Here is a 17,135-nt window from a genome sequence, read left to right on the forward strand (position 1 = left end):
ACCAATCAGAGAGCTGCTCAATTCACCAATCACAAGAAGACAGTGAGTTGAGAGCGGAAAATAAGAGCGCGAAATGGTCAGGCTCCCAACGATATTTCACATTTGAAAAGCCCGCCAATATATTTGTAAAACAAATGTACTTATTCGTAAATATAGTCAATCTTCAACACGGCAACCAAGTAACTGAGAACATCTTTAAATTGACCGGATTTAAACAGAGATTTACAACCGCCATCAAATATTTGCAGAGTATTCGTATTAACATAAAAAGAATTCGATAATCATGATGATGTTGTAGCTATTTCAGAGAAGTTGTGGGTGGCTCTTAAAAGAGCCTTTTTGTGTTTTGGGTGTGTTTCAGTCCATTGCGGATATTTACTTGGAGCTGGTGTACTTGGTGACCGCCTTTGTACCTTCCGACACGGCGTGTTTGGCCAGCTCCCCGGGCAGCAGCAGGCGCACGGCGGTCTGGATCTCCCGGGAGCTGATGGTGCTGCGTTTGTTGTAATGGGCCAGGCGGGAAGCCTCACCCGCGATTCGCTCGAAAATATCATTCACAAACGAATTCATGATGCTCATGGCCTTGGAGGAGATGCCGGTGTCAGGGTGAACCTGCTTCATCACTTTGTACACGTAGATGGAGTAACTTTCTCTCCTGGATTTTCTCCGTTTCTTGCTGCCCTTTGTTGGCGCCTTCTTCTGAACTTTCTTGGCGCCCTTCTTGGAAGATGCTGCAGTTTTCTTCTCGTCAACCATGATCACGATCAACTTCAGACACAGAATAACCGAAATTTCGCTCCAAGCTCGCATTTTATAGACATCCCCAGAACCCTATGCTAATGAAGGATGGCAGAAGACGATGCTCATGATTGGCTGGTTTACAATGATGTCACTGCCTGATGTTGGGCGGCACAGTGGTTCGCTCCGCAGCCTCACAGCTCCAGTGACCCGAGTTCAATTCCCGGCACTGCCTGTGTGGAGTTTGCAAGTTCTCCCTGTGTCTGCGTGGTTTTCCTCCAGGTGCTCCGGTTTCCTCCCACATGCTGGTTGATAGGTTAATTGGCCATTATAAAAATAGGTGAGGATGTGGTAGGAATATGGAATTAGTGAAGGATTAGTATAAATGGGTGGTTGATGGTTGGCACAGACTCGGTGGGCCGAAGGGCCTGTTTCAGTGCTGTATCTCTAAAACTAAAAGCTAAATCTGTCTGATTGGATATCTAAAGTAACCAATCACACTTCATGCCTATCACAGCCACAAACTGACGCAGCAGTCAGATCGTCCAACCCCCTTTGCCCGCCCTTAACCATGACTTTCTGAGTCCCTCTGTCTCTTCAACCATTTCCATTTTGCTGGTACGAACACGTCTATTTTTTCACTCTGTACATATAATTTCTCGACACTTCCATTCCTTATCAGGATGTACCGTCCCTGCTGCACTTCCGTCCATCACCAGGACGGAACCGTCCAGTATAGTTGGGGTCAGACATGGGCAAGTGCAAGCATTGAAGTGCAAGTCTTTAAATCTATGTTGCGTGCCAAATAAGGTTGGTCAGCTGCAGCCACAAGCAACCACATGAAAGATTTATATAGTGGCAATTACATAATTCTGGCTGAAACTAGGCGAGGCATGGGAACTTATTATTACTGGCTACAAATATTCAGCAAGACAGGTCTGCAAAAATATGGAGGGTTGTGGAGTGGAAAGAGTTGATCAAATATAATATGATAACACTGGCAGCGATGATGTTTTTGAGTTATTAACAAAAGAATCTATTTGGTCATATATACGGAATATGGCAGGAGGAAATGCATGGACATTCTGGGTCGTGTCATGTTTGTCTTTCCCTGCAGGACATGTGAGTGTGGCTTTCATTCTGTGCCTGTCAGTATGTGATATTTAACTGTGGCTTTTACTCCGTATTGGTCAATCTATGGTCAATGATTTTGTGATTTAATTCAGTAATTTCAATCTTCAATCGGTGATTCTGTTTTTCTTTCTTTCTCTGTAACATTCAGTTTCTAAATGGGTGATGATGGGTTTTGTTCTGTACCTATGAGCTTCTACTGAGTGAGTGTGGGTTTTGTTATGCATCTGTTAATATCTGCTTTTGGAGTCTGGGCATTTCTCTTTATCTGTTAATTTCTGAATTGTGAATTTGGATTTTAATCTGCACCTGTCAGTTTCTGGTATGAAAGGTTGTTTGATTTTGTCTCTGTACCTGTTAGTAAGTGACATTTTTGTGTAGCTTTACACAGCACATGTTAATTGATGACACGTCAGCATTGTTTTCACTCTACATGTCAGTCTCTGGTTTGGAGACCTCACCTGTGTTCTGTCCCCATCAGACGTCTTCATATAAGGATGGGTTTTAACCTGTTCCTTTCAATCTGTTGTATGTAAGTACTGTTTATTATCTGTATCTGTAAGTTTCTGATGAATGAATGTGGACTGTATCACGTCCCTGTCAGTGGTTCATTAAGAGATATTTTACACTGTACCTGCCCGTTCTGATATGTGAGTGTGGGTTGTGATCTACGGCTGGCCGTTTCTGGTATGAGACATGAGCATTGTTTTTACTCTGTGCATGTTAGCCTCAAGTGCAGAAGCTGGGTTTAATAGTACTGCTCACTCTCTGCTGTATGATTATGGATTTTCATCTGGACAAGTTAATTTCTGGTACGGGCATGTGAATTTTATTCTCTATGCCAATTTATGGTATGTGATTATGTGTTCTTTCTGTTCTGTCAGTTTCTGCTGAACTGTATGGTGGATTTGCTTTCAATCTGCCAAGTTCTGCGATGTGAATGTTGGTATTACTTTGTATTTGTCATCGAGAGATAGAGTCATAGAGTTATACAGCACAGAAACAGGCCCTTAGACACATTGATGGCCGGCACAGGCACAATCAGTGATCTATTCTAATCCCATTTTCCAGCACTTGGCCCATAGCCTTGTATGCTATGGCCTTTCAAATGTATATCTAAATACTTCTTAAATGTTGTGTGGGGTCCTGCCTCTACCACCCCTTTCAGGTAATGTGTTCCAGATTCCAACCACCATCTGGGTGAAAATGAAAAAAAAAACAATCCTCAAAACTCCTCTAAACCTCCTGCTTCTTACATTAAATCATGGCTGATCTGTTTCTGACTTGAATTCCACACTCCTATCTCCTCCCAATAATCTTTGATTCCCTTGCCTAACAAGAATCAATCAAGACCTGACTGAAAAAAAATATATTCATTGACACCGCCTCCACCACATTCTAAAGCACTGAATTTCAAAGTCTCACAAACCTCAGAGGGATAAAAAAAATCTCCTCATCTCGGTCCTAAAAGTGTGACCCATACTTTTAAAGCAGCGCCCCCGATTTCTGAACTCATCCACAAGAGGAAACATCCTTTCCCCATCCACCTTGTCAAGACCATTCAGGATCTTATACACTTCAATCAAGTCTCCCCTCACTCTTCTAAACTCCAGTGAAAACTAACCCAGTCTGTCCAACCTTTCCTCATAAGACATCCACTCAATCCAGGTATCAATCTAATAAACCTCCTCTGAAACACCTCCAACACATTTACTTCCTTCCTTAAATATGGAGACCAAAACTGCACACAGTATTCGAGCTGTGGTCTCACCAAAGCCCCGTATAACTGAAGCATAACATCCTTAGATTAATTTTCAATTCCTGTTGGAATAAAGGATAACTTTCCAATTGCCTTTGTGATTTGCCATACCTGCATACTAACGTTTTATGACTCAAGCACAAGAACACCTGGATCCCTCTGCACCTCAGAATTCTGCAGTCATTCTCCACAGATACTCAGCAGGCCTGCCAGCATTTGTGGAGACAGAAACAGAGATAACCATTCTGGTCAATGGTCTTTCATCAGAAAGGTCTGTTCTGATCGAAGGTCATTGACCTGAAATGATAACTCACTTTCTCTCTCTACAGGTGCTGCCAGATTTGCAGATTATTTCCAGCATTTTCTGTTTTCATTTCCACTGTACATCGTATATTCTGGCAAATGAATGTGGGATTAATCTTTAACCTTTGGTTTCTGATCTGTAAATGTGGGTTTTACCGAGCATGTTGTCAGTTACTGCAATGCAAATATCTGTTTTATTCTGTAACATTTTGTTTGTGGTAATTGATTGTGGGTTTTACTCTGCATCTGCCAGTCTCTGTAATGTGAATGTGGCTTTTGTCTGTGCATGATTTGTGAGTATGTGTTTTACTTTCCCTGTATGTTTCTGAATGTGGATTTTGCTATGTACCTCAGTTACTTTATGTGTATATGTTGTATTCTGTTTCTGTGCATCTATGGTGAGTGTAACATTTCCCCTGTATCTATCAGAATCACTCTTGCGAGGATGGTCATTATTCTGTATTTGTTGGTTTATGGTAGTCCTTGATTTATACTTTTACGGTCACTCTCTGATATGCTACTATACAGTTTACTCTGCACTTGTCAGATTCTGCTATGTGATATTGTCTTTTATCTATCTGTCTGTGTCTGGTATCCTATTGCAAGTTTTACTGTCTACCCATCAGCTTCTGGTATTTAAGTATGAGGTTCACATTGTATCTTTCATCTTGTTCTGTGTGAATCTGCTTCTGCCTTGAACTGACAGTTTCTACTCTGTGAGTGTACATTTGAAGGGTGCTTGTTAACTTCTGCGAAATAGATGATAGTTTTACTCTGTGCATGTCAGTCACTGCAATGGGAAGTTGGGATTCATGCTGTATCTGCCATTTGATTTATTGATCTATTCTGGTTTTTGGCTGGCCCATAGAAGACAGAGGGTGGTAGTAGATGGAAAGTATTCAGCCTGGAGCTCGGTGACCAGTGGTGTTCCACAGAGATCTGTTCTGGGACCTCTGCTCTTTGTGATTTTTATAAATGACTTGGATGAGGAAGTGGAAGGCTGGGTTAGCAAGTTTGCCGATGACACGAAGATTGCTGGAGTTGTGGATAGTGTGGAAGGCTGTTGTAGGTTGCAATGGGACATTGACAGGATGCAGAGCTGGGCTGAGAAGTGGCAGATGGAGTTCAACCTGGAAAAGTGTGAAGTGATCCATTTTGGAAGGTCGAATTTGAATGCAGAATACAGGCTTAAAGACAGGATTCTTGGTAGTGTGGAGGAACAGAAGGATCTTGGGGTCCATTTCCATAAATCGCTCAAAGTTGCCACCCAAGTTGATAAGGGTTGTTAAAAGGCGTATGGTGTGTTGGCTTTCATTAACAGGGGGATTGAGTTTTAAGAGCCGCGAGGTTATGCTGCAGCTCTATAAAGCCCTGGTTAGACCACACTTGGAATATTGTGTTCAGTACTGGTCGCCTCATTATAGGAAGGATGTGGAAGCTTTAGAGAGGGTGCAGAGATTTACCAGGCTGCTGCCTGGACTGGAGGGCATGTCTTACGAAGAAAGGTTGAGGGAGCTAGGGCTCTTCTCATTGGAGCAAAGAAGGATGAGAGGTGACTTGATAGAGGGGTACAAGATGATGAGAGGCATAGATAGAGTGGATAGCCGGAGACTTTTTCCCACGGTGGAAAGGGCTATCACCAGGGGGCATAATTTTAAGGTGATTGGAGGAAGGTTTCGGGGAGATGTCAGAGGTCGGGTCTTTACACAGAGAGTGGTGGGTGCGTGGAATGCACTGTCAGTGCTGGTAGTAGAAGCAGATACATTAGGAACATTTAAGCGACTCTTGGATAGGTACATGGATGATAGTAGAAAGAAGGGTATGCAGGTAGTTTGATCTTAGAGGAGGTTAAAGGTTCGGCACAACATCGTGGGCCGAAGGGCCTGTACTGTTTAGTTTAGTTTAGAGATACAGCACTGAAACAGGCCCTTCGGCCCACCGAGTCTGTGCCGACCATCAACCACCCATTTATACTAATCCTACACGAATCCCATATTCCTACCACATCCCCACCTGTCCCTATATTTCCCTACCACCTACCTATACGAGGGGCAATTTATAATGGCCAATTAACCGATCAACCTGCAAGTCTTTGGCATGTGGGAGGAAACCAGAGCACCTGGAGGAAACCCACGCAGACACAGGGAGAACATGCAAACTCCACACAGGCAGTACCCAGAATTGAACCCGGGTCGCTGGAGCTGTGAGGCTGCGTTGCTAACCTCTGCGCTGTACTGTTCTATACCCCGTATCCTGAGACTGTGACCCCTGGTTCTGGACTCCCCAGCCATCGGGAACAACCTCCCTGCATTCAGCATGAATCCTGTTAGAATTTTATAGGTTTCTATGAGATCCCCTCTCATTCTTCTAAACCAAAGTAAATGTAGGCCTACTCTCCTCGTACATCAATCCTGCCAGCCCAGGAACCAAGGCGAGAACAAAATTCCTAAGATAAATAGACCAAAACTACACACAATACGGTGGCACAGTGGTTAGCACCACAGCCTCACAGCTCTAGCGACATGGGTTTGGTTCTGGGTACTGCCCGTGTGGAGTTTGCAAGTTCTTCCTGTGACCATGTGGGTTTCCGCTGGGTGCTCTGATTTTCTCCCACAGCCAAAGAGTTGCAGGTTGATAGGTAAATTGGCCATTGTAAATTGCCCCTAGTATAGGTTGGTGGTCGGGAAGGTGGGTAGAGGTAGGGAATATGGCATTAATGTAGGATTAGTATAAATAGGTGATTGTTGGTCGGATGGGGTTAATGTAGGATTAGTGTAAAAATAGGTGGTTGTTGGTCAGCACAGACTCGGTTGTCCAAAGGGCCTGGTTCAGTGCTGTATCACTCTATGACTCTAAATACTCCAGATGAGTCTCACCAAGGCCTTGTATAACTGCAGTAAGACATCTGTGCTCCGACACTGAAATCCTCTTGCAACGAAGGCCAACATACCATTTTCCTTCCTAATTGCTTGCTGCACCTGAATGCTTGCTTTCAGCGACTGATGTACAAGGACACCCAGGTCTCGTTGCACCTCCCCCTTTCCCTATCTATCACTATTCAGATAATAATCTGCTTTACTGTTTTAAAACCAAAGTGGATAAATTCACTTTTATCCAATTTATATTTCATCTGCCACACAGTTGCCTACTCACCCAACTTGTCCAAATCACATTGGAGCCTTTTGCATCCTCCTCACAGCTCACAATCCCCCCCCCCCCCCCCACCCCAAACCCCACCCCCAGCTCTGTCTCATCTGCTAACCTGGAAATGTTACATTTACTTCCCTCACCCAAGTCTGTAAGATATATTGTGAATAGCTGGGGCTCAAGCACAGTTTCCTGCAGTACCCCACTGGACCCTACCTGCCACCCAGAAATATACCCATTTATTCCTGCTCTGTTTCCTGTCTGTCAACTAATTCCCAATCCCTGCCAGTATATTACCCCCAATCCCATGTGCTTTAATTTTGCACACTAACCTCTTTTATGTGGGACCTTGTCAAAAGCCTTCTGAAAATCCAAATGCACCACATCCACTAGTTCTCCATTATCGAGTCTGCTAGTTCCATCCTCAAAAAACTCCAGTGGATTTGTTAAGCATGACTTCTCTTTCGTAAAATTATCACATCCTTTATAATAGACTCCAGCAATTTCCCCACTACTGATGTCAGGTTCACTCGTCTGTAATTCCTTTTTTTTCTCTCCCTCCTTGTTTTAAATAGTGAGGTTACATTTTCCACCCTCCAATCTGTACGAACTGCTCCAGAGTCTACAGAATTTTGGAATATCCGGTACTTCATATGTATCTCAGGCATTGTGGTGACAACTCTTTGTTTCACACGTTAATGTATCAATATGTGTTTCCTTGTGTTTAATTTAAAATATGGATTAACAATGTTTTATTGCTGTCGGTTTTATTCAATTCTTGTTTGTGAGTTGTATCTCTGCAAAAGCAATTGTGAATGACAATCTTTCAACCAAAACCAAACATCCCCACCTGTCTCTATATTTCCCTACCACCTACCTATACTAGTGACAATTTATAATGGCCAATTCACCTATCAACCTGCAAGTCTTTTGGCTTGTGGGAGGAAACCGGAGCTCCCGGAGAAAACCCACGCAGACACAGGGAGAACTTGCAAACTCCACACAGGCAGTACCCGGAATCGAACCCGGGTCCCTGGAGCTGTGAGGCTGCGGTGCTAACCACTGCGCCACTGTGCCGCCACTGTTTCTTCCAGAAACATCTAAATCTCGGAACCTGCAACATCCATTCCTGCCCCTGCTCTACCCATGTCTCCGAAATGGCCACTACATCGAGATCCCAGGTACCAACCCATGCTGCAAGCTCACCCACCTTATTCCGGATGCTCCTGGCGTTGAAATAGACACACTTTAAACCAGGTTCTTGCTTGCCAGTGCCCTCTTGCGTCCTTGTAACCATATCCCTGACCTCACTACTCTCAACATCCTGTACACTGGCACTACAATTTAGGTTCCCATTCCCCTGCTGAATTAGTTTACCCCCCCCCGAAGAGCACTAGCAAATCTCCCCCTCCAGGATATTGGTACCCCTCTGGTTCAGGTGAAGACCATCCTGTTTGTAGAGGTCCCACCTACCCCAGAAAGAGCCCCAATTATCCAGGAAACCAAAACCCTCCCTCCTGCACCATCCCTGCAGCCACATGTTCAACTCCTCTCTCTCCCTATTCCTCTCTTCGCTATCACGTGGCACGGGCAACAACCCAGAGATAACAACTCTGTTTGTTCTCGCTCTAAGCTTCCACCCTAGCTCCCTGAATTTCTGTCTTAAATCCCCATCTCTCTTCCTACCTATGTCGTTGGTGCCTATGTGGACCACGACTTGGGGCTGCTCCCCCTCCCCATTAAGGATCCCAAAAACACGATCCGAGACATCACGAACCCTGGCACCTGGGAGGCAACATACCAACCGTGAGTCTCTCTCGTTCCCACAGAACCTCCTATCTGTTCCCCTAACTATGGAGTCCCCAATGACTAATGTTCTGCTCCTCTTCCCCTTCCCTTCTGAGCAACAGGGACAGACTCTGTGCCAGATATCCGTACCCCATTGCTTACCCCTGGTAAGTCGTCCCCCGCAACAGTATCCAAAACGGTATACCTGTTGTTGAGGGAAACGGCCACAGGGGATCCCTGCACTGCCTGCTGGTTCCCTCTCCTTCCCCTGACGGTAACCCATCTACCTACTTCTTTTACCTGAGGTGTGACTACCTCCCCATAACTCCTCTCAATAACCTCCTCCGCCTCCCGAATGATCCGAAGTTCATCCAGCTCCAGCTCCAGTTCCCTAACGCGGTTCTCGAGGAGCTGGAGTTGGGTGCACTTCCCACAGATGCAGTCAGCAGGGACACTCTTGGCGACCCTTACCTCCCACATTCTGCAGGAGGAACATGCAACTGCCTTAACCTCTATTCCCACTATTCCAAATTCCCAACAAATCTACTGAAAAACAAAAAGTCAAAACTTGTTAGGTTAGCAATCCAACGGACAGAACTTCCTAAATAAAAAGCTTACCTTATCAACACACCAGAGTACTTTTTTTATGGTTAGAGGAGGAGGGTGGGTGGGAGACACTACACGTGTAGTGTCTCGGGTACAGCCACCACACAAATATATACCTTTTTCCTTACCCAGCAGTCCCCTGGTCCTCCGAAAACAAAAGGGAATTCACTTTTAAACTTACGCTGAAATTGACTTCACAGCTGTAAGCCCGTTCACGCACCTCCACTGCTATCCACGCTGCGGACACCGAAACTAAAAGAAAGAGATTCTAAACCACACAACTATATACCTTTTTCCTTACCCAGCAGTCCCCTGGTCCTCCGAAAACAAAAGGGAATTCACTTTTAAACTTACGCTGAAATTGACTTCACAGCTGTAAGCCCGTTCACTAAAACTAAAAGCTACTATTAACTCCCCATTCTCATTCTCTAAAGGACCAACACTCACTTTACTTACACTTTTCCTTTTTAAATACCTATAGAAACTCTTGCTATCCGTTTTTACACTTCTAGCTAGTTCTGTCATAATCTAATTTATTTTCGGCTGATTAACCTTTCAGTCATTCTCTGCCATTCATTATATTCTGACCAATCATCTGACCTGCCACTCGTCTTTGCACAATTCTATGCTTTTTCATTAAGGTTGAGGCTATCCTTAACTTCTTTAGTTAACAATGGATGGTGGGACCTCCCCTTGGAATTTTACTTTACTGTAGGAATATAATTCCTTTGAGTATTCAGAAATATTGCCTTCAATGTCTGCTACTGCTTCTCTATTGATTTATCTCCTCGCCTAGTAACCCAGTTCAATTCAGCTAGCTCAGCTTTCATGCCCACATAGTTGTCCTTATTTAAGTTTAAAATACTAGTCTTCGACCCACTCCTCTCAATTTCAAACTGGATGCAAAATTCAGTCATATTGTGGTTGCTGCTACCTAGAGCTGCCTTTACACTGAGGTCATTAATTAATCCTGTCAAATTACACAATACCAAATCTAATATAACCTGGTTCCAGAATGTACTGCTCAAAGAAACTATCTCAAAAGCATTCTTTGAACTCCTCGTCCAGGCTGCTATAACCAATCTCATTTTTCCCGTTTATATGTTGAATAAAATCCCCATTATTATTTCCATCCCTTTATCACAGGCACCCAAAATTTGTTCTTGTCTACTTTACCCTACATTGTCATTATTGCTCAGTGGCCAGGACACAACTCCTACTAGTGACTTCTTTCCCCCACTATTCCCTGGTCTACAATTTATCTCTGTCAGTTTCTGATTTTGAGTGTGAGTATATCTGTACCTGTTTTATGTGAGAACCGTCTTATTCTGTACCTTTCAGATTTTGATGTGTCTGTGTGTCTGGCTTGTACTTGGTCCCAATCAGTTTCGAATATGAGTGTGTGGATTTGACTGTTAATATTACATTCTTGGGAATATGAGTGGGGGTTCACACTTCATCTTTGAGTGTCCAGTTAGGCCAATTTAAAGGTTTAATCTGTGCCCTTAAATTTCTAATGTGTCGCTGTGATTTTTATCCTGTCACTGTCACTATCTGTTATAAGAGTAAGGGGTACATTCTGGTTTTTGATTGTGGATTTTTCACCACATCTCGACATTGTCTCGGATGTGAATGTGATTTTTAATCTCTACATGCCAGTTTCTGACATATGGCTCTGAGGTTTAATTTGTACATGTCATTCTCTGGTATGTGACTGCCAATTGTATTCTGAACCTCTCAGTTTCCTTTACCTGTGTGCGAGTTTTAGTTGGTATCTGTCAGTATCTGGTATATGAAGCTTCTTCCTTATGCGTATGTTTTGTTCTGTATTTGTCAGTGTCTGAAGTGCCAATTGTCAGGTTTTCTTTGTACATTGTCACTCTCTGTTATGCATCACAGACTTTCCCTCTCTAACTGTAAATTTCTTACAATTCACCGTGGATTTCACTCTGTGTCTGTCAGTCTCTGGTAGTTAAGTGTGGTTTTTATACTTCATCTCCTAATTTCTGATCTGTGAATGGAGATGTTAATCTGTACCTTTTGGCTTCTAGTGTGCGAGTCTGTGTTTCAATCTGTATCTACCAGTTTCTCATATGTGAAGGTGGCATTTATTCTGTACCAGTTACTTTCTGAAATGTGTGAAGGTTTCAATCTTTCCCTGTCAGTTTCTGGTATGTGAATGTGGGTTTATTCTGGATCTTTCAATCTTTGGAATTTGACTACATGCTTTATCCTATACCTTTTTACTTCTGTTAAGTGAATGAAGGATTAGATCTGTACCTGTCCATTGATAGTAAATGATTATCTGTTTTAGTCTGTACCTGGCAGTTTCTGGCAAAGTAAGGTGGTTTATTTCTCTACCTGCCAGATTCTGATATGTGACTGTTGTTTTATTCTGTACCTGTTATTTTCTGTGATATGAATCTGGTTTTTGATCTGTACCTGTCAGTTGCTGTTACTTGACTGAGTTTCACTTTGCACCAGTTGGTTTCTGGTATGTGAGTGTCAGTTTTAAGTTGTACCTGTAAAGTTAAGGTATGACAGTGTGGGTTTATTCTGTATCTTTCAAACTCTAGTGTGTGATATGGGTTTTTTTGTCTCTGAATCTTTCGGTTTCTGGTCTGCAGGTTTGTGTTCTTATCTGCGTCTTACAGTTCCTTATAGGTGTCTGTGTGCACATTTCCATTTTCTGCAGCTATCAACGTCTGCTATGTGAGTATGTGTAATGTGTGAAGACCAAGGCAAAATATTGGGAAAAATTATTTGCCATTTCCCTGTTCCCCATTATCAGTTCTCCAGTTGCATCCTCTGAGGTCCCCTCACTCACTTTAGCTACTCTCGTTCTTTTCATACAGCCGGAGAATCTCTCGCTGTTTGTTTATATATTTCTCGCCAATTTACTATCAGAATCAATGTTCCCCCTCTTTATTAACATTTTAGTCATCCGTTGCTGATTCCTAAAATATTCCCAATCAACTGGCCCACCACTAGTTTTTGCCTCTTTGTATGCCTTAGTTTTTAATTGGATATTCTCCTTGGCAGCATTTATTAACCACAGATGCTTCATCCTTCTCTTTTTGACTGGGATAAATTTTTGCTCAGCATTATGAAATATCTGTTTAAATGTCTGCCACTGCTCATCCACTGACCTTCCCCTTAATCCATTTTCCCAGCCCACTTTAGACAACTCTTTCTTCATACCACAGCAATTGCCATTGTTTAATTTGAGGACACTGGTTTGAGACCCGAGTTGCTCGCCCTCAAACTGAATTTGAAATTCTACCATGTTGTGATCACTACCCCATAGAGGATCCTTCACTACAATATCTCTTGTTAATCCTATCACATTACACATTACTAGATCCAAAATAACCTGTTCCCGGGTATGTTCTGTAATGTATTGATCGAAGTAACAGTCCCTGATGTACTCTACAAATTCACCTTCCATATTACCTCTGCCAATCTGATTTGTCCAGTCAACATGCAGATTAAAATCATTCGTGACTATTGTAGCACCCTTCTTACATGGCTCCAATAATTCCCGATTTATACTTTGTCCTACAGTGAGACAGCTCTTCGGGGGCCTATGGATGACTCCCACCCGTGACTTCTTCCCTTTGCTATTCCTTATTTCCACACAAACTGATTCCACATCATGATCTATTGCACCTATTTCACTACTCAACACCGCACTGATACCATCCTTTATTAACAAAGCTACCCCACCTCCTTTTCCTTTTTGCCTATTTTTCCAGAGCATTGTATACCCTTGAATATTGAGTTTCCAGTCTTGGTCACCCTGCAACTACGTCTCTGTAATAGCTATCAAGTCACATTCATTTATTTCTATTTGTGCCGCCAACTGATCTATCTTGTTACAAATGCTGTGTGCATTCAGATAAAGAGGCTTTGACTTTTTATCATTATTATTCATTCTGGTTCTAATTTCTGCTGAACTCTGCTGCTAATATTAGCTGCACCTTCCTGTCATACTTTGATTACCGTTTGCCTCTTCACTACTCTGCACCTCTGTTCTCTCGTTCCTTTTTGATTTTTGAAGCTTCCCTTCAATTGAACGCCACCCCCCACCCCACACTAAAAAATTTTTAAAGTCCTATCTACAACCCTCGTTATATGATTCGCCAGGACATTGGTCCCAGCATGGTCCAAATGAAGCCTGTCCCAGTGGAACAGCTCTCTCCTTTCCCAGTACTGGTGCCAGTGCCCCAGGAATTGGAACCCGTTTCTCCCACACCAATCTTTGAGCCATACGTTTACCTCTATAATCTGATTTACCCTACACCAATTTGCACGTTGCTCTGGTAGCATTCTGGAGAGTATTACCTTTCTGGTTCTGCTTTTTAATTTAGCCCCAACCTGCTCATAGGCCCTGAGCAGAACCGGATTCCTTGTCCTACCGATGTGGACCAAGACAGCTGGATCCTTCCCCTCCCACTCCAAGTTACTCTCCAGTCAAGAAGAGATGTCATTAATCTCGGCACCAGGTCGGCAACACAGCCTTTGGGACTCCCTGTTATTGATGCCAGAGAGTGGTATACTTCCCCAAAATCTGCAATCCCCTATTACTAATCCCCCCACTTGAATAGCGCTTTGAACCACGGTGCTGTGGACAGTTTGCTCATCCTCCCCTACAGCCTGTGCCCTCGTCCACACAGGGAGCAAGAAGCTCATACCTATTGGATAAGGGCTAATGATATGTATATGAATGTGGGCCACATTCTGGACTTTCAGTCTCTGGTCCTGTGTGTGAATGTAGGGTTTATTCTGAATTTGACAGTCTCTGGTACTGAATGTGTGCTTGGAATGCATTCCTTATGTGTCTGTCTATGGGGGAGTGTGTAAGTGTGGGAGACATTCTGTATCTGCCAGTATCTCGACTGTGCACACAGGATAGACACATTCAATATATGTAAGTTACTGATACTGTGTCTGTATATGTAATTCATTCCTGATCTGTGAGGTTCTGGCACCCTGGTTGAGTGTAGGATTCACTCTGCATCTATGTGTCTTTGTGCTATCAATATGTGTTTACTTGTGTTTAATTTAAAATATGGATTAACTATATTTTATTGCTGTAGGTGTTATGCAATTCTTGTTTGTGAGTTGCAGTTTGGTATCCAATTTGTATCTCTGCAAAAGCAATTGTGAATGACAATCTTTCAATTTTAGAGCATGACCTGATATGTAATGTCAAATTCCATCAGTTTGTAGAAAATGAATTAATCCTGTGTGTTTTTGTCAGACCCTTAGTGACATGTTTGGACTGGTGTGTAACTTGTGTCTCAGTTTATATTGTGGGGTATGTTATTGGGATTCATTCTGTCGCTTTCAATCAGGTACATTTGTTCAATTCTACTTAAGATTTGGTAATTGAATTGTAACCAAGGTGACACAATGTATTTAAATCTGATACTGTGTGTTTTTGGACTGTAATTGATATATCTACCAGTCAGTTGGAGTGAAATAGAAACGACTACTATCTCTAATGCTCTGTTTGACTATTGAATTGATAATGTGTCTCTTTGGGATCTGTGTGGGTCTGACTACTTCTTTTGTTTGTTACAGTGGAAATGACGACCTGACCATGTCAGTGTGCTTTGTGAGTGATACTGTACCTACTGTGTATTGGAACGAGCTGGATGCACGTTTCCTTCTGTCGAGGAGTCATGCCTTTCATTCTGGTTCCTTCAAGTGTTTGCCTGCAGGAAAAGAAAGGCAACTCTTATACTTGAATAACAGCTGAGTGAGAAGACAGAAAAGTGATCAATGTAATCTTTTCAATAATAAACATTCTGAACAATCACAAAAGGAAAGTTAACAACACAAGCAGTGTCAGTGTCTGAGTCCACTGCAGTACTGCAGAACTCTGCTTCTACTTGCCAGGTATTTGGAACGGTTTTATAACAATATTGTGACATTCAGAAACACCCCAAGCCCCGCACTGCTCCATGAATTGGAATACCCGATCGAGTAGTGACATTTGTGTAAGCCAGATTTCTATTTCCATGTCTCATTGTTCAACGGACAACAAGTAAGCACTGTTTAAAAAAGTGTCCTTAATCTTCTCACCTGGTCCCTTCAAATCTACCGCATCTTTATTGTTCAGCAATTTTCTTCTGCTGTACTCTATTTAGTAACAATAAATAGTGAGATACTGGATCTGAATCAGGAACATTCATTACTGAAGAAGGGTCACTGACCTGAAACGTTAACTCTGCTTCTCTCTCCACAGATACAGCCAGACCTGCTGAGTATTTACAACATTTCTTGTTTTTATTTCAGATTTCCAGCATCCGCAGTATTTTGCTTTTTATTATAACATTCATTACTGTTTGGAGAGAGAAATCAGCAATGATTTTCAATAGTGAGTTCATCATATTCTGTCTCTCTCTCCCTGTCCAGACACTGCCTGAGAAAGACCTCTCCCTTCCCCCCCCAGCTCACTCCATGTTCCAGGACCAGTTCCTGCTCCACAATACACATTACAAACTGTCCCCCACTCCCGCTGAATGTACCCGGTAATCAATGCTAATCTTTCAGCACATCGGCAGACGCGGGGCCAAATCTGTTGTACTGCTGTGAGCAGATACTGTTTGTTCACTTACCCCAGGCTTGTAATGTCTCCATTTGCAGCTGATTTAAACAATCACAGTGAATGGTGCTCAGAGGCAGTGCTGGGGGATGGGGTGCGCATGCGCTCTTCTCCGCGTTATGACGTCATATTCGACAGGCCTCTATCGCGCATGAGCAGATCTCTGCAGAGAGAGCGGGAACAGGCGAGAGGAGCCGGGAGATAAAAGGAGCCGAAGCCAGAGACCAGAAGCAGCAGCGAGAGCCGCTCGGTTCTGTTCTGTGGACCTGCTTGACCAGCAAAAGGTGAAGTGTGATGTCACAGGAGAGCTGCTCAGTGATTGGTGGGTATTTCTTTCTTCCATTTGAGCAGTGGGAGTGGTGAGAGTGCGAGCCAGGGGGCAGCCGGGAAGGTAAGTTTCACTAGAAAGTACTTACCTCGTGATTGGGCGGACACGGACACAGGGACTGCTGGGTAAGTGAACTTATATATTCAGGCAGTGGCTAAACCTGAAACACTACACGTGTAGTGTCTCCCACCCATCCTCCTCCTCTAACCAAAAAAAAAGGACTCTTGTCAGGAGGGTTCGGTGAGGTAAGTTTTTTCCTTTATTTTTTTAAATCTCTTTTGTCAATTTAGAGTGGAGGGGATGGAAGCTAGGGCAGTTGCATGCTCCTCTTACAGGATGTGGGAGGTAAGGGTCACCACTTGTTTAATATAGGCAGGCATCAAGATCGGCGCAGGCTTGGAGGGCCGAATGGCCTGTTCCTGTGCTGTACTGTTCTTTGTTCTTTGAGGCAGTTGAGAGGAGGTTCACTGGACTGATTCCAGATATGAAAGGTTTGTCTTATGAAGAGAGATTGAGCAGTTTAGGCCTTTGCTCTCTAGTGTTTAGAAGAATGAGGGGAGATCTAATCGAGGGATATATAAGATGATTAAGGGGATTGACAAAGTAGACAGAGAGGATGTTTCCTCATGTGAGGCAATCTAGAACGAGAGGCCATCGTTTCAGAATAAGGGATAGCAGATTTAAAACAGAGATGAGGAGACATTACTTCTCTCAAAGGGTCG

At 43.2% G+C, this 17,135-nt stretch overlaps 1 protein-coding gene across 1 annotated transcript; it reads right to left on the reverse strand.

Moving 5' to 3' along the window:
- Positions 1-353: 353 nt before the first annotated feature.
- On the reverse strand, positions 354-758 carry LOC137356346 (histone H2B 5-like). The gene has a single exon (XM_068022230.1). It carries the CDS (start codon positions 754-756, stop codon positions 376-378), a length of 381 nt encoding a protein of 126 aa, XP_067878331.1. The 5' UTR covers positions 757-758; the 3' UTR covers positions 354-375.
- Positions 759-17,135: the final 16,377 nt, after the last annotated feature.

Source organism: Heterodontus francisci, chromosome 45 (genome assembly GCF_036365525.1).
Source record: "Heterodontus francisci isolate sHetFra1 chromosome 45, sHetFra1.hap1, whole genome shotgun sequence".
In the NCBI taxonomy this organism is placed as follows: Eukaryota; Metazoa; Chordata; class Chondrichthyes; order Heterodontiformes; family Heterodontidae; genus Heterodontus; species Heterodontus francisci.

What these genes read in the sequence shown, in the direction of transcription:
- LOC137356346 (XM_068022230.1), bottom strand. Translation starts at nt 756, where the DNA reads ATGGTTGACGAGAAGAAAACTGCAGCATCTTCCAAGAAGGGCGCCAAG.